We start from the raw sequence: 18,545 nt of genomic DNA, 5'->3' as shown, positions 1-18,545 counted from the left end.
TGGGACCACATCTCTCCAGCTGCCTCTGAACTGCCCAGGCTGCAGGGCCTCCAGAACAGAGGAACAAGGTGACAGAGCACAGGCAGGGCCGTGCCACCAAGGGAAATCCCAAACACCGCTGAAACAGGAGGGAAACCCCCCCCCCCCCAAAACCCCCTATACAGTCCCCACGCTGCTCCCCTAACACCAGGAGGAAGCCCGCAACCTGCTGGCCCTTTAAATACCGGGTACCAATGCGTTGGCCCAATCAGCCGCCTGCTTACATCCTGCGGGCAGCCCGCCTCAGCCAATCGCAGTGCCCCTTCTGGTCGCTAGGAGACGGCGTCCCGGGGCGGCATGGCGGCGGGCGAGGAGCAGGTCCCGGGGGGCGGCCGCTGCCCCTCGCCTCAGGAGGCGGCGCTGGACGTGAGGTGGGGGCGGCCGGGCCGGCCTCTCACAGCACTCTCGGCTCTTTAAATGTTTCTTCCGTGTAGTGGGAGAAATGCTTAAGTTTTCTAATTCAGTGCAAGTGTTTGAGTTGTTTCATCGACCCCCGTGGTGTGTAAGGGGCAGCTCCCCAGCTAGGGGTGCTCAACTCGTTAGTGGGCAGAAATCTACTTTCAATTTTATTGACTTATTGTGGGAATAGAAATGTTGTTTTTGCAGAGTTACATTGTTTAGAAGGAGGGAATGTGGTACTGAGATATGCTTACAGTGATAAGAAAGTTTAGCAGGTGACCTTGTAAAATGCAGACAACCAGTCTCCTTAGGACAATTAGGTGAAAATCACGGTGTCAAGTCAAGTCAGATAAGTGAAGAAACATTACCACTTCAAACAGTAAAAATGTCAAAAGAAATTTGAAATTTAACAGGCCGGCAACTGAAGGCCATGCATTGTTTGTGAAGCATCAGATAGATTGTGAACCTGGATTACCCACTCAGTGGGGAAACAGGGGAGGGTCCTGCCATCAAAAGGTATATAAACTGTGTTTTGGAACTAGTAGATGCGCTCTCTCCTGCTTGTGGGGCGCCCGCCATTGCAATCGCGAATAAATTACTACTTCACTGAGATCCTCGCCTGAGCCTAAGTTATTGGCTACGGAGTGTTTCTCACAATTTGGGGGCTCGTCCGGGAGCCAGTCACCTACTGGGGAGCCCCACCGCCGCAGCAGCAGGAAGGCATGCCCCGCTGATTTCAGCGGTCCTGTGCATCGACGGTGGCGGTTCTGCGGAAAGCTGACAGAGGGCCCGAGACTGGTTAAAGAGGCAGGATCCGTGAAGTAGTGGGGAAAGGAAGAAGGTAGGCACTCCGGGTTTTTAAGAATCGATCCGGTAACTCTGTGCACAGACCAAGGTAAGAAATATTAAGTATTGCCTTGGGGGTCGGGTATCTGGTGTATGGTAAGCCCTTGCACGGGGAAGTGCTGGCACTACACCAGGGGAATCTGGTGTACGGTAATCCTTGCACGGGGAAGTGCTTGGAAGTACACCAGGGAATCTGGTAAACTCAGGTGTGCGGTAACGCTGGCACGGGGAAGTGCTTGGCGGTACACCCCCATTTTTCAGTACGTTGGTGTGTGGTACACTGCAGAAGGGAAATTTCTGTAGCACATACTGGCGAGGGTTAGGAAAAATGGGAAAATATGAGTTCCAGGGGACAGGGAGATATCCCTGGGGGAGTGCCTACTAATAGTTCTTCCTGAAGAATTATAAGAGATTGGAAACATAATCCCAAAATTAGAGGGATTGTAAAAGAAAAATAATTAAAAAAAAAAAAAGGTTAAATATTGTGTATCAGTCTGGACAAAAGAACCAATTAAGGAAACAGCAGTATTTTGGCCAAAATACGGGTCTGATGAAAATTCAGGCTTTAAATTTATGTGTAAACAAGAAGATTCCTTTTTTTAGAGAAGGAGCCAAGTTATGCTCCCTATAATCTTAATATTGAACTGGTGGCAGCAGCAGTCACTCCGGGAAGGGAGACAGGGACTGTAATTAACACTTGTCCCTAAAGAAGGATCGTACTCTAGGCTCTGGCAAGAATTAGAACAAGGTAGAAGAGATATTGAGAATTTTGCCTTCCCTGATACTAACAGTACTAACACTAACAATGTATCCTCTTAGGTGAACTACCCCCTCCTCCTTACCAGCAGAGAGGTTAGGACTTTTAAGAAGGAGAGGAAGTCTTTATTCGAGGACCCCAACAGCCTAGTTGAACAATTAGACCAGTTCCTACGACCTGATTTATACTCTTGGGGGAGGGAATTATGTCTGTAAGTATGTTGTTTACAGGGAAAGAAATGGGAATGATCAGGAGGAGAGCTGCTATACAAGAATGGGAAAGAGCTCATCCTCCAGGACCAGGGGTAATACCGGCAGGGCAGAAATACCCACTTGCCGATCCTGGCTGGAATAATAATAGTGTGCAACACAGAAATCATATGAGAGACTTGGGGTCAGAATGAGAAAGTACTTGGGGATGAGACCTGAGGACCCAGTATCCCAAGGGCTCTTGAAAGTTCATTGTGTGATTAAAGCCTGGCAAAATACGCAGAAAATGCTTCAGAAGGTGGGGGGATGTAGTGAACTGACTGGGGGACCCTCCTGCGGGAGGCCCTGGAGGTGTGTGTCTGGAGGGGAGATAAGAAGGAAAAAAAAAAAAAAAAAAAGAGAGAGAGTGAAACTAATGGTATTGACAGTGGTGCAGCGGGTAGTGAGGCAGAGGGTTGGAGAAAGAGGAAAAATCTTCAGGGGGAGTCAGGGCCAGGATGGAAAGGAGAGGAAGAGAGATGAAGGAATGGCAGGCAAAGAAGGCTGCCTGTGTTGTGGCCTGAGTCCTAGCAGGGACAGGCTTTGATAAGATGTTTTAAGTGTGGCCAGGCTGGCCACTTCGAATAGGAATATCTGGAGTGGGAGAAGGAAGAAAGAAGGAAAATGGCATGAAATATACTATATTGATATGTTGTTTCAGTATCTTGGAGGGAAAAGGTATGGAATTAAGTTGGACCCTGACTGAGCCTTTGGTGCTGGTATTAGAAAAGTACAGGCTGGAGAAAGATAAAGGAAGTGTTAAAAGGGTTGCTGAAGGTGTTAAAGGTGTGGCATGTAATATTTAACAGAGCTGTTTGAAATTGAATGAGCAGGGAAAGGTGATGTAGGCATTATCTAAGTAACAGTCTAGAAGTTTTGGTATATTTGCTGTGGTGTTTGGTCAGCTTCCCAAGGATCGGGGAGGGGGGAACAGCCTGCTCCACCAGGGGCCTCTCCAGCAGCCGCAGGGGGGCTTCGGCTCCAGCGCCTGGAGCGCCTCCTCCCCCCTCCTTCGGCACTGACTTTGGTGTCTGCGGGGGGGTTTCTCGCTCTCCCAACTGCTGTTGAGCAGCAGGCTTTTGTTTGTTTCTTTGTTTGTTTGTTTTCGTGGATGTGCTCTCACAGAGGCACGGACTGTATTGCTCATGGCTTGGCTCTGGGCAGCAGTGAGCCCCTTAGGGGCCGGATGAAATTGTCCCTTACCTGCCACGGGGAGGCTTCTGGGTTTTTTCTCACGGGGGCTGCCACTGCAGTTTCCTACCCCCCCCCACTCACAGCCGCCGAACCTTGCCATCAAACCCAATACACTGGGGTCATTACTGACTTGTAAAGTATCAGGGATTAAATTAACTAATGAAACCCTAAAAAGTGATGGGGGTAGAAGGGGTTGGGATAACAGTGCCACTTTTGGGGGATACCAAGCTGAGACTAGGGGATAAAATGATCGCTAGGTAATTGTTGTATGTACCCAAGGCAGGAACTAACTTGTTGAGAAGGAATTTGATGATTAAATTGGGCATTCAACTAGTAAATTGTTAGACTGGAATAACAGTGTTATTAATGGAGTGCTCTCAGACCCTGAGAGCAAACATATATTCACCTCTGACTGGAAAGACCCTGAAATGGGGGCGGAAGCAACAATATAGGTGGACAATTTTACCTCAGGGCTATACAGGGCCACCTATCTATTTGGGTAAGTTCTAAAAAAAAAAAAAAAAAAAAAAAAGACTTTGGAGCAATTACAACCTCCCGAGGAGGTATTAATGTTAACAAATATGTGGATCGTTTTCTATTGTCAGGACAGGAGAAAAGAGTTGTGAAGAAAGCTACTAACAAGCTATTCAACTTTCTGGGAAAGCAGGGCTTGGGAGTATTAAAAAAAAAATAAATAAATTACAATATGGAGAAAGAGAAGTCAGGTATTTAAGGCATCTAATGTCTGAAGGAAAACAAAGAATAAATGCAGAGAGGATTCAAAGAATTGTTGAAAATTAAGAAAGAACTAAAAAGTTTTAAAAGAAAGATTTTTTTTAAGAAATCAGGAGCCATGAAGTCTGAAGGAAAATGGATACTCCCTGATGGGAGAGAAATGCTGAATAAAGTGATAATGAGGCAAATATTAACTGTTTTATATCAAAAGAGTCATTGGGAGGTGCAAGCAACGTGTGATGTTGTGCTAAAAAAGTATGTCTGTATAGGAATATACACTTTAGCGAAGCACATATGCAGAGGATGTACTATATGTCAAAAGGTAAATAAAAAGGTCTTCTGTAACCCATCTAGAGGGGGACGGGAGCCAGGGATTTGACCTTTCCAAAGTATACAGGTAAATTTTACTGAGTTACTTGTTTGTCCTAATTGACCACGTGACTGGATGGGCGTAAAGCTTTACTGCAAGGGTTAAAGCAGGCCTTAGAGATTGAGTGGGATTTTCACAGCCCCTGGCACCCCTCCTCTTCTGGGAAGGTGGAGCGAATGAATCAGACATTAAAGAAGCAATTAACTAAACTAGTGTTAGAAACCCAATTTCCTTGGGTAAAATGCTTACTCCTACAGGTTTAAACAGCACCAAGAAAGGATACAGGAATTTCACCATATGAGATGCTGTTCAGATTGCCCTATCTGGGCAGAAGGGATGAGATACCACAATTCAAAACAAGAGAGTTTTCTTAAGAACTGTATTCTGGGGTTGTCCTCTTCTTTGTCATTTCTCAGGACCTGTGGGTTGTGGGCTCAAACCCCACCTTTGGAATTCCCCATTCACCACCATCACCCAGGAAACCGGGTCCTGATTCGGACCTGGAAAGAGTCAACTCCGGCCTGAATGGGAAGGACAATTACTAACCACTGAAACAGCCATAAGAACTGCGGAAAAGGTTGGACTCACTATACTCGAGTGAAGGCATCCGTCGACGCTAGTACCTGGGAAGCTGTTCCTACAAAAGACTTGTTGGAAGTTGAAATTGAATAGAAAAATCTTATAGTGGACTCTGAGCAGGATAAGAGCTTACAATTGTAAACTAACCTTTATTTTCACAGGTAACTAACGACTGTGACTTGTGATTGAAAGAAAGAACAGACCTATAGCGAAATGCAGTGCTCCCAAGGGGGGGTTGTTATAGTAGTAGTGTACATCTTATTTTTTGTATTGATAATTATTTGGAAACCTAAGGTTTAAAAATAATGACAGGGAAAAAAATGATTACTAATTTTGTTTTTAGTGATTCTAGGCCTCAGAGAAGGCCTTGGTCAATTGGCAACTTGCAAAAGGCATGACCAGATAATAGCAAAAACGGGATACCCCATCAAAATACGGGTGACTGTGACAGAGGGTTATGTACCACATTCTGTCACGTTTGATGTTTGTGAGGTGTTAGCTTGTGGAGATTTAAATGCCCAACGACAATTGAGCAGAGAGAACCAATAACTGAGAGAGACCCAACAGCCAGATTGAGAATACTGTATGGAAACAATCCTCTATTGCCATCAGAGAAAGGGAGAAACTCAAGGAGAAAACAGGAGAGAAAACAGGAGGCCCTCTGAAATGTGTCAGTTCAAACAAGGTATGGGGATGTGAATGCCTGGATAGAATGGGTCAAATATACCATCCAGAGTCTCAACCGTAGCTACTGCTATGCTTGTGCCTCAGGATGACCGATTGCCCAGATAGTGCCCTTCCCATGGGGGTGGACCAAAGACTCCCAAGGGATGCGATATATGATTGCATTGTACCAAGAAAAGACTGCCTGGGGAAATGAGGCCTGTAAGTCTCTCTTTGCTGTTCCTTGCATGATAACAGTATCACGGTTCCCCCTGCATTCTCTACAGCTATAGGTAACCATACAGCTTGCCTCTCACGGCAGGGTGTGAGTGCTACCTGGCATCTGGGAGAATTTGCCTTGTGCTACCAAGGACTTGATGGGAAACTGCTCAAGACTAGAGATCCCCAGGGCAGATCTCTGGTGGTACGGTGGAGGGGAGATCTTACGGTCCACCCTACCATCTAATTGGGAAGGCACTTGTGCACTTGTTCAATTAGCTATACCCTTCACCCTGGCATTTGAAAGAGAAACATCACAAATACCCAGAAGTAAAAGAGGCTTAGGAATATCATTTGATGATAGAGTATATATAGATTCTATTGGGGTACCTAGAGGAGTTCCAGATGAACATAAAGCCAGAAATCAAATTGCTGCAGGGTTTGAGTCACTGTTCTGGTGGGTAACAATCAATAAAAATGTGGATTGGATTAATTATTTCTATTATAATCAGCAGAGATTCATCAATTATACCAAGGATGCAATGAGAGGAATCGCTGAACAACTAGATGCCACCAGCAAAATGGCTTGGGAAAACAGGATAGCATTAGATATGATGCTCGCAGAGGAAGTAGGTGTGTTTGTGTGTGTAATACTGAGCAACCATTGTTGCACTCTTATACCCAACAATAGTGTCCCAGATGGCTCGGTAACAAGAGCATTGCAAGGGCTTACCACCCTTGCCAGTGAATTGGCAGAAAAAAAAAAAAATAAAATAAAAAAAAATAGGCATATTTGCAACATTGATCGTAGTTGTAGGAGTTTTGACAGCCATTGGTTGCTGCATTATCCCCTGTGTAAGAGGACTAGTACAGTGGTTAACTGAAACCGCACTATTGAAACAAATGACCATGGAGCTACCACCTTACTCAGATAAGGAGATAATGAGGAGATGGAAAGCAAAGAAGAAGAAGTCTATCAAATTGCACCTTAGAGAAAGGTTTTGCAAAAATCAACAGTTTATAAAAAAAGAAAAGGGGGGAATTGTGGGAATAGAAATGTTGTTTTTGCAGAGTTACATTGTTTAGAAGGAGGGAATGTGGTACTGAGATATGCTTACAGTGATAAGAAAGTTTAGCAGGTGACCTTGTAAAATGCAGACAACCAGTCTCCTTAGGACAATTAGGTGAAAATCACGGTGTCAAGTCAAGTCAGATAAGTGAAGAAACATTACCACTTCAAACAGTAAAAATGTCAAAAGAAATTTGAAATTTAACAGGCCGGCAACTGAAGACTATGCATTGTTTGTGAAGCATCAGATAGATTGTGAACCTGGATTACCCACTCAGTGGGGAAACAGGGGAGGGTCCTGCCATCAAAAGGTATATAAACTGTGTTTTGGAACTAGTAGATGCGCTCTCTCCTGCTTGTGGGGCGCCCGCCATTGCAATCGCGAATAAATTACTACTTCACTGAGATCCTCGCCTGAGCCTAAGTTATTGGCTACGGAGTGTTTCTCACACTTATTAAAAGGAGGATCAAGCATCGATCAGAGTATATATATATATATATATATATAAAAAAGGCACCGTCTGAAGCATTCATTGCAATGTGAAGCAGGTCCCTTGTGCAAACTGCTTTTACATGGCAGAGCCGTGACCCAGTTTATTTTTGCTTTGGGAAAAACAAAAACAAAAACAAATTATTAAATGAAAGCATTATGCAACGCAACAGGGAAAAAAAAAAAAAAAGTGACCTTTTAAGTGTAGAAGCACAGCCCGTTTCCATAAAACAGAAGCATTTAAAGTTTGCCTTTCTTTTATGCATTCTAGATCACTGTCAGCAGTACTGGTATGTATATCAACATTAGAAGGAAGTGACAATGTTATTTTGTAGTGGGAAGGGGGAATGCTATGTTCTGTGTCTTCAGAAAAGACAGAACCTTGACAAAACTAAGTTACATATAAAGCCCTGTTTTGAATTAACTATAGCGAGCATTTTTCAATGATAAAATTCGTTTTGTCATTGTACTTTGTTCCACCTACATTTCACCAGCCAGCAAAGTTTCTCACTGAAGTGCTTCCCACACTCTGTGTTTATAGGGGGCTGGAGACAAAGCGTGGAGAACATGTGGGGGAACCCCGGCTAGTTCAGTGACCCATCGGTCATAGCTGCTGTCAGATCAGTCTGGATCCTCTTCCTCGTAAACCTTTATCCACTGCATAAGGATAAATTGTGCAGTCAGCCCGTTAATTTATCCCTGCATACGTATTTTCTAGAATCTGTTTGGAGGAGTAAAACAAAAGTTGAAACTATTTCATTCCCGCAGACTCAGATCTAGCACTGCAGGAAAGCATCGAGCTGGTCCTGTGACCCTGTTCATAAAGGTCTGCTTGTGTGCCGAGGCAGGTCATACGGTTAGGGCTCATGTGAAAGAGCTGGAAGAGCACTCCTCAGCTGACATGTCTGGGCTCTGTTCCCACAACAGTCAGTTCTTTTGCAACAACATACGGTCAGTGCATGCTCACTCCTCTCTGGCTGTGCTTATTCCTCTGGTGTGTAGCAGAAGAGGCTGAGTAAAAACTGCTGAGAAAGGATGACACAAGTTATTGCTGGGCATAACTACCTTAAGACTAATCATTAAAGAATGTCCCTAATTATGGCAGCCCTGAAGCTATAATATAATTTCACAGAGTACAGAAGATCAGCAGCTGAACTGCTCTTAAGACTGAGTTATGATCGTGGAAGGAGTATAACAATGTTACTTGCAATCGCAGAGGGCAAAGATCTCTTCCCACCACTGCTATGTGGGAGAGGAAAAAAGACAGAAAGGGCTTGAACAGAAACTAGAAGGGGCAGTGCTGATGGTGGTGTTGGACACAGGGTGCTGGTACGCTGCCAAAATGGTGTTGCTACGGTTCTGCCAGACTCAGCTGTGGCTCAGGCAGCTTCACTTAGTGGTTAATGCAAGTCCCCTGGATAAGGAGGTGCTGATGTTGATCCATGCCCTTTTTGAAAGATAAAAAACCACTTGCAGGTGGTTAGGGTTTTTGCTGGTATGTCGCACGTTCTAAAGGTGACTCAACTTCAGTAATTTATTTCAGTCCCTGAAGTTTTACTGTATTAAAGTACTGGTTTCTTTAAAGCAGAACAGTCCCTTTAGTTAAGTTCATACAAACTGTGCCTGTTTTTTTTTTGTTTGTTTGTTTGTTTTTCTTTTTTTAGTTTACAGCAACGAGATGAACTATGAAAGTTTACAAGAGGTTAAGCAAACATAATCGAGTCCCTAGAATGGATGGTGCTTCTGTAATTATTTCAGAATTAAGGTGTACTCTTTTACTATGACCTATGAGTATGAAAACAAAGCCTGTGAACTGGCTAACTTTATTGTTAATGAAAAGTAGAAGAAATATAAGCATCTCCAAGTTCTTGTGTCAGTCCTTTGTGCTCCATCATTGTAAGATTACCCCTGTGTTTTTGGAAACATGCATCTAGTGATGCATGGTATTAGAGGCTGAAATTCTTGTGGTTTTGCAAGTTTGGTATGAGGATGAATCTAACAAATCCGAAGCATCAGACCAGCATGCCTTTTAAGCTGTTACATTCAATTTTTCGCAGTATTTTGAGAAACGTGTGTCTGTGAGTAATGTTTTAACACAGAGTTGTTCTTTCTTAAGTTGGGTTCAGGGATTCTCAAAAAAGAACTTGGGCTTTATCAACAATCAGACCGTCTGCTACCCTTGTGGCAATTACATCCTCTTCCTGGACATTAAAACAAAGAAGACGACAGCGCTGCAGTGTCCGACCGGCCAGGTGGGAGCCTTCACAGTGAACGCCAACAGCAAAGTGCTGGCCTTTTCAGACCGGAAGCTGAATCCCCTCATATATGTCTACAGTTTTCCAGAACTGAATAAACTGACAGAATTAAAAGGTACCGGTGTGGTAATGTTCCCTGTTGCCATTTCATTAAAACAAAGCCAGTTTCTGAAGGGTGTTTGTTTTGTTTTGTTTTGTTTTGTTTTGTTTTGAAACGCTTGAGAAACGGTGTGACAGGAAACTTTCTAATGCCAAGAATCGCAGAAAGTATCATAAAGAACTTTTCACTGCACTACTTTCAGTGAGATTCAAGCTGGAGAGGAACAGGACAATATAAAATTTAACTGTTAGAAAGGGAAAACAAATGGAATGAAATGGAATTCATTACAGGAAAATATAGTCTGAATAACAAAGGAAGATCATATTGCAGGAGGCTCCCAAGCAGACTGATGAGATGGTCTGACGCTGAGACTCTGAGATGTGAGAGGAATTATGGCTCTTTTAGTTCAAGTTTAGAGGCTGTGATCTAATACATATTTCCCCTGTTCCATAATATTTCTCTCCTCAGTTAAGTTGTTTACCCTATCCATGTTTCAGTTTCTTTCCCCTTTAAGAGGATCATAGCAGTTCCTTACCTCATGTACGTGATTGAAATTGACTACAAAGGATTGCAGGGCACTTGGGGAAAAAACACTACGAATTTGAGATATTAGTGAAACAAGTTTAAAAAAAAAATCCAAACAGTGATACTTAGGGAATGCTTTTATGATCAAATTAAAACAATTTGGTGTGAAGAAAAGGAATCACAGCGTCTTTGAAGAGTGAATATAAAGAAACTGACAAGAGCACTTTGACATAGTATACAGGAAAGTCTGGGCAATTAGAGCTCACGTTCTTTGTTTTCATGTTTTAGGTAATGTTCAGTTGGACTACACTGTACTTGCATTTAGTTTCACAGGCCCTTATCTAGCTGGTTACTCTTCAATCCCAGAATTTGTTCTTTCAGTATGGTAAGAGTGAAAACATTTCTTTAATACTATTTGAATTTAATTAATATTTTTCTGTGTGTACTATTTTAACATAAATTAAATTAACAGATGTGAATGATAAACTGGTTGCCTTCATCTTTCTTTTTATTTTTTTTTCCTGATAGATCATTGTCTGCAAACCTTCTATGCCCAATTTGCTGTTTGTTTTTTTTTGTTGTTGTTTTGTTTTTGTTTTTGTTTTTTTTTTTTCTCTAGCACTAGGCAGAAAGACTTGTTACTTTGTCACAGCTATCTTCTAGCTTCTTCAAAATTATTATTTTCAGTAGTCCTCTTAATTACTAGTGCTTGATCTTAGTTCTGTCTTACAGGTGTGCTCAGTGATTATACTACCATGTGTCACTGGGTTAGATCATTACTTTCAATATTATGTGATATGGTGGAGATGCAGAAAGTCAAAATATTTAATGGAATTTTGTTCTGTAAAAACAAAATTCTGCTCTTGCTTGCACAGCAGAAATTGTAGGAAAATACTGTATACTTTCAATGTAATTATGACCTTTATATTTCTTTTACAATGATTAAAGAAAAGTCAGAAAGAATTCACATGCTTATCATTCACAGAATAATATGTGTGGTCTAATATATTTGATGCATACCCTAAAACAAAAATCCACTGTCTTGAAAGACTATTCTAGGTTATTCCTAAAATGGAAACATCTAGAAATATTTAAATGCTTTAAAGTAGTGACAATTTCCAAGGCCAAACAATGGAAACCTATTTGAATCTGCACAAATTCCACTGTCAGCATCTAATTATCATTAGAACAACCCTTGATTCCAGTCAGAAAGAGTTGAATAACAAAAGAAAGCCACCTTACGATATTAAACTTAGAATTTATAATAACTTGAACAGAGGTAGGTGAATTTACTGTGAGATCAGGATCTTCCTTTTTGTAGTTAGATTATAATGTGCATTCATTATAGAAATTTGTACAGAGGAAAGAAATCCACGTTTAGCATTAATGCAATTGCAATATGATGATTACACAATTCCTGTATTTTAAGCACGTAGTTTAGAATAAAAGGTGTACGAGATGTTTTGGAAGTTAACTGAGAACAGAGAAAGCCTGTGGATAACTAAAAGCTGCCTTTTGTGTGTCTTATTTTATCCCCAGATCTTTATTCTTTTCTGTTTGAAGGAGAGGCTCAATTTCAGATTCCTGCTTTAGATACACATACCATAGTGCTTCAGATCTTAATAAATTACCTGCTCTAAGATTGTTGGCACTGTTAGGTATGAGATGAGAATACTGACATCTTTAGAGAGAGACATCTATGCTGGTACCTTTAAAGTCAGAATTACAGCTTATAGCTTTCTGTAATGTTAATGAGAGTTAGTGCTTATATGTGAATACTTCTCTTTTTTTTTTTGCATGCACTATCAATATTACATCATTGTCTTGCATCCTGATCAGTTCCTGAGTGGAAATTTCTTAGAAGCCAGAACAACGCAATTAAATTAAATCCATTTACAGCACTGTATGCATTTTAGTTTTCTTCATCTCAGCAGTAATGACAAATACGAGAGCTGTAAACGTTATTTAGATTGTCAGATATATTGCCAATGAAATTAAGAAACAGCTATAACCGTTTTTTCAAATTATGTTAATCAGTTTTCAGACAGCACCTAAAAATGCAAATGCATTCAAGAATTAATCTGGACACAGAAATATGTGAATTAGTGTATGAGACTATACAATAGGTTACACTAGACAAAGGTATTCCCATGTTATGTACAGCTGTACGTAACAGCCCCGTACAAATTCTGTGCTGTTCTTTGCCCAAATTAGTTAATGCAGCTGTAGCATGTGCCTGCATTCACAGCACAATTATTGTACAACCCAAGAAATTCATTGATAATCAAGGGCTGACTGAGTTTTCTCTCTTTCCTTCTGAGTTCTCAAAATTATGTTACTATTCCTTCTTTTTGTAGCAGTACTAATTTTATGCGTGGCTAACTAACCACATCCTTTTCAGTCTCAGAACCTGTCTTGTTTGACAACATAGTTTTTAGTCAGCGGCAAAGTGTTTGTTTTCCAATTGTGATCTTGAGTGTCAGTTAGAATCACATCCACATATTTGGCTTAAATGTTTTTGACGACTTCAGTGGATTTGATTTTCTTTTATTCTCCTTAATGAAGGAACTGGCAAGACAGTATCCTCCTGTGCAGTGAGTCCCAGCCAGGCGTACCAGTGACCTCGTTAAGTTTTAATCCCATGAATTGGCAACAACTGTGTTCTGCTAATGAGAGTTCTGTTACTGTCTGGCATATTGAAAGGAATTATGATGAGCATTACCTTAAGCAAAAGTAAGTAGAACACCTTTCAAGTTTTAAAAAAATAAATATCTATAAGTATGTTTTAATGACTAAGACTAGCAACCTACATCTGTTTGCAAAGAATTTAATTCAATTTACTTTGCCTAGCCATTACAATCAGTAATTGTTAAATAGCAACCAGTTTGATTCTACCTAGTTAATCAAGTGAATTGAATTTACAGTTTAATTTCTTAGCACTCTCATATCCCAGTCATGCACACCATTGAAGCTAATACTAATCGGTATTTGTGGTAGTTGTCTCTATTAAAAGCCACCCAATTGCATTAATATAGTGCCTGGACTGCTTTCCTGATCCTGCAAGTGGTTGTTCTGAGCACTGAGTGGGAATGTGCATTGCTTTTGTGGCTATGAGACTGCTGGGTATGGCTCAATTGCTTTCTAGTAAGCATTGTTAAACAATATGCAGTTACAATCACTAATTGTACCAAAAGCAGTACCAGGTTTCTGTGTGATATCCAGCTTCTGTGGTCAATTTACAGATGTAGAGGGGGTGGCTCTGATAATACAACTCACTGAGCACAGCAAACCTAGGATTTATTTATGCTAGAAACTTTTTTAAGTCTGATATAAGAGGTGGACTAGCATGCATTGTTCAAGACGGGGATCTTGAAGTATAACATGCATGCCGTTGCAGTGGCAGCTACTCTACAATCTCCAACAGCATATTTCATCTCATTAACTATGAATATAACCAGTCTATTACCCCTGACATGGTTATACTACTAAAAGTATAGATGAGGCCTTAATCTGAGATCTGGAAGTTGAAGGCTTTCTGCCTTTTGCAAACATACTGATACTCTTTTTTTTTTCCACTTTTCATTCCATTCAGTAGATGTTAAACCTCCACTGAGAATTATTTTATATAACATTTTTTCAAGTTCTATATAGCATAGTTTGTAAACTATAGAATCCAGAATTCCCACATTATAACAGCCACTTACACACTGATTATCAACTTAGTAACTTTCTCCAAATAAGCATTAAGCTTGAATCCTTACAGTATGTATATACAAATTAGGTGTGTGGCATTATTAATCCTGATTAATAAGGCAACAGAAGTATAGAATAGTTGCTTGTCCAAAGCAACAAGAAAAGACAATGAGCTAGAATGTGGCTTCAGCCAGTTAGGAACATCCCTCCTTTGTAGATAAATGACTACTACTTTTCAGTGACACGGTACAGGCCATGTAGAATGATTCTCTACAGCAGTGTTGTAGGAATTGTTCAAGGCCAGGTTAGATGGGGCTTTGAGCAACCTGACTAGTGGGAGGTGTCCCTGCCCATGGCAGTGGGACTGGAATTAGATGATCTTTAAGGTCCCTTCCAGACCAAACCATTCTATGATTCTATGAAGAGTTTTCCATTATTATTGCCAAAGTAAAGCCCATTAACCTAGTCGGTGTCTCCACATTTCAAAAACATGCTTCCCATTTTTGTATCAGCATTTACTATTTGTGATATTTCTTTTCCTCAGACAGTGTCTCTTGCTTTTTCACAGCCCTGTGAAACTCCCTTATGGACACGGGTCTCCAAATCTTCAAGAAGATTTGTTTTTCCCGGATTCTGGTAATGAAGATCCCTACCATGGCCCTATTATGCCAGTTTCAGCCATTGCTGGACTGGTAGGAGATGAAGCAGAAACATTCATGGTAGCTACTAATTTTATGTTTACTATCCAAGTCATTATGCACTGGGGGGAATTGCAAATGTGTGTCTCCTAAATTAAAGCACTCCCTTCCCAGCCTCCCAACGTGAAACATATGGCTTAGGGAAATCAGTTTCTGCACAAGTTGATCTGGATACATTTGATGTAGAAGATGCTTCTTTGAAATACTGTTTTGTTCAGATTCTTATGTTGAAAAGTATCTAACGCAGCAACTTTCAGTGAGATGAAATTACTGAGCTGGCTGAGTTCTTCAGATATCCAGATATCTTCAGACTGCAGTTGCTGTAATGAACCAACCTGTACAAAGTATTTAGTGCTGTAACTACCATTCCTCACTGACTTTATAAATTGACAGGCTGCTGCTGCAGATGTTTAAATAAATGGTCGCTATCATTGATGATTTGTATTCTATTACAAATGTACATGAGCAGTTGTCTGACTCTGGACTAAAATCTGCGTGTCAACATTTGTTCATACCTTGTAGTTATTTTCCTCTCTAACATTATAGGGTTTTGTTTGTTTGCTTTTAATTAATAAGAGACAATGTGGTGCTCCTGGGGTGGTTAATGAGGTGCTTTCAGTTTAATGCAGTGGAAACAGTATCATAGCCTGATGAAGCTCTCTTAATCCCCACAGAATTCAATAGAAGGATGTGTTTTCTTTATCACTAAGTCCAAGTCAGCTGAGGTCAATGTTTTGTTGGTATAAGCATCAAAACTGGAGAACCATTTATTTAGACTAATAAGTAGAGGAGTTATTGTCAACCTGTAGTCCGTGGTTCCTTGGAGGCAGTAGCCCACTCCTAAGGAATGTGTGATGGGCCAGTAGGAAAAGCAAGCCTGCTGCACGCACACCTCTTTGTTAGGTGTCCATGCTCTAGAACAAGATGCTGAGGCCAGGTATGTACCAGAGTGTAACCACGACGGGGCAGCAGAGTGAAAGGAATCGTAACATCCTCAAGCTATCGAACCTTCTTTTCTTGCATAATACAGATTTCGTTTTGTTTCAGTATTTCTTATAGTTGGGACTGAAGTTTTGTAAATTCACTGCAATTAACAGCCCATTTGACTCCACTTCATCACCAGTACCAATTTTATTCCACTGACTTTTTATAAAACTTTTAATGACAAGGATCCATCCTGGATTTTTTTTTTTCTCTGCAGAGCTGCTATTCAAAAGGGAGAGAAGTTTTTTTTAAAAAAACTGCATTATTATTATGCACCATTGTACCAATGCACAGTTCAAGAAGCAACCTCATTTTGGATTTACATAATCTCATCCTAGGATTAGCATATTTTATCTCGTTTGCATAAAGGCAGTAATGACAAAGGAACATTATAAAAGTTGTCTTTACACAGGAAGCTTCTGATTCACAGTAGTTCATTTGCAACCTTGCCAAAGATTTGTGCTGTTCAAGCCTTGTAGAATCAGGGAAAATGCCTATATTAAATGCTTTTCTGGTGGTATAAAGTCCCAACCTGCCATAGATTTATTAGTTTGTCCTATTTGATTTATAAAGCATTAAAGTAGCTCTGCTCACATACATTGTTCTTTGAATCTTCTTTTAAATGTCCTCACAAGGTTTTCTCATGTGTTTTTACATTTTTTCACTGAAGCCTCTTCAAGCTGATTCTTTCCATTTTTTGTATTTATATAACCCCTAGTACTGTTGTATCTGAGCAGGTCCCAGTGTTTAATAATATTTGGTGGAGAGGTACTGTTCTTCCTGTTTTATGGATGACAGATTTATGAGAATTGTTTTAGACAGATGAAATTCAAGGCACATGGGAGGTCTATGGTTGGGATATTTCTAGAACTAATTTATAAATGACAGAAAGTTTGACAGGGCTGTTTTTTCAGAACAATTTGGTTATACGATAAGAAAAGCTATTCAAACAAAGTGCGTTTTAATGCTAACATGTATGCAAGACCACATGATGAAGAAAAAAATAAGTTATGTCTACAAAGTACAATACTCGTCTGAAAAGCAGTTTGAACAACACTTATCAGGGTGATGTCATAGGGGGTAACTCTTTCAATTTTGGATTCCCGTGCTATTCTGGTGTAAAAATCCCACGATCTGGGAGCTCATTGTGTTGAATTTTATCATAATTTTATCATTAAAAATTGGGAAATGAAATGGTTATGGTGGGTCAAGATCTTTGTGAAAGTAGGGAAGATTACAGAGGGATTTCCAAGCTAGAAGACAAAGATGTTGGAGGATAAATCCAGAAAAAAAATAATTATATATATATATATATAGTACACACACCATTTTTAAAGAAAATATGATTCATTGTTTAGACAGGCTTTTGGGGAGAGATATGAGTTCTCTACCTCTATCTCCAGAGACAGGCTTTTCTGGAAGTTGTACTTGGTTCCTAAATTCCTAGCCTCAGTGAAAGGATGACTGAATGTAATAAAATCAGACTTGAGATAATGATTTTTTTATTGGCCTTAAAATGTATGCAACTATACAAATATTTGCCGGTTGCTAATTTAACTGGTTTATTTTTGTGCTGAAGCCTAGAAATGATATTAAGCCTTTGGTGCATCCTACTGCCCACTGCTGGACTGCATACTCTGACATTTACATGGGCTGTAAAGAAGGATTTATTTTGAAAATTGATGCCGAGACACTGAGTGCTTGTGTTCTTCAACAGAAACCTCTACCAGGTAAGAAACAGCTCTGTTACGTGTTTTATTCATATCAGGAGGAAGATGGGTAGGACAATGAAAGCTTTTTTTTTTTTTTTTTCTTCTATTGTGTAACTCATAGAAGATGTAAAGCTATATAGTAAAGCCATATGAACAACATTGTTCTTTTATTAGTATGGTAAACATTTTAGAATGTCTGTTGAATTTCTAAGTGGGTTTCCTTAGCACCCTTTAAAAAGCATTCATTTTTCTAAGGCAAGAAAAAAAAAAGCTCTATCTACATGAAAACTGTTAAATAAAATGAGAACAGTTCCAGGAACCTTTATCTTATTAACAGCCCTCTTAGATTAACATAAAACTATTACTATACCAGCTATACACAGTCCATTTACTGCTGGTTAGGTACCAATAATTTATTTGATTTTGCATGAAACGTTAGATTGTCCTCATTTGGAATGTTAGCTAATGATAGAACAGATCTTTGAAGACTCAGGTGTATCATGATAACAATTAACAGCACAACTGAATTGAATATAATGCTGCTTAGTATAATTCCTTAAGGTCAGCTGTTACATAATCAATTTTCTAATGACAAGTCTGTAAGGACTATCAGGCTTTATTGCAGAAAGTATGAAGCACAGAGAGTGAGCAGAAGATGCCTCTGGCTTAAAACAAAGCAGTCTATGTTTAAGTTTTTCTAGAATGCTCAGCACATGTCCCTCAGATTGATTGCAAACTACTAAGGTAATTTGTCTCCCCCATATATATTCCAATCTGTCTGTTTTCATGGAGACCTCTGGCATGCTGGTGAATAAAGTTTTCTGGCAACAGCTGCACATACCATGTCTTTTTTTTTGGGAACCCTGAGGTCTCACTCCTGCTCCCCACCGTGTGCTGCCCATCTAGGCCTGTTCTGAGGGTTTCTAAGCTGGAGGACAGTTAGAGGTGGGCAGCATAAACTGTTCTGGCA

The 18,545-nt window shown here is 40.3% G+C and overlaps 2 protein-coding genes across 3 annotated transcripts in view; one reads left to right on the top strand and one right to left on the bottom strand.

Moving 5' to 3' along the window:
- The window catches only part of LOC101796130 (swi5-dependent recombination DNA repair protein 1 homolog), a 67,759-nt gene that overhangs the window by 10,389 nt on the left and 38,825 nt on the right, over positions 1-18,545 (bottom strand). The window lies entirely within an intron of this gene.
- CFAP43 (cilia and flagella associated protein 43) overlaps positions 272-18,545 on the top strand; it is a 51,550-nt gene continuing 33,276 nt past the window's right edge. For both annotated transcript variants that reach the window (XM_027459882.3, XM_027459881.3), the window contains exons 1-6: positions 272-410; positions 9,725-9,978; positions 10,777-10,873; positions 13,054-13,221; positions 14,750-14,900; positions 17,443-17,593. In XM_027459882.3, the coding sequence (XP_027315683.3) occupies positions 337-410; positions 9,725-9,978; positions 10,777-10,873; positions 13,054-13,221; positions 14,750-14,900; positions 17,443-17,593 (895 nt within the window). In that variant the 5' untranslated portion in view covers positions 272-336. The remainder of the gene's footprint in view (positions 411-9,724; positions 9,979-10,776; positions 10,874-13,053; positions 13,222-14,749; positions 14,901-17,442; positions 17,594-18,545) is intronic.

Source organism: Anas platyrhynchos, chromosome 6 (assembly GCF_047663525.1).
Source record: "Anas platyrhynchos isolate ZD024472 breed Pekin duck chromosome 6, IASCAAS_PekinDuck_T2T, whole genome shotgun sequence".
Taxonomy (NCBI): domain Eukaryota; kingdom Metazoa; phylum Chordata; class Aves; order Anseriformes; family Anatidae; genus Anas; species Anas platyrhynchos.
Note: the sequence above shows the minus strand (reverse complement) of the source record. Positions and strands in the feature narration are given on the sequence as shown.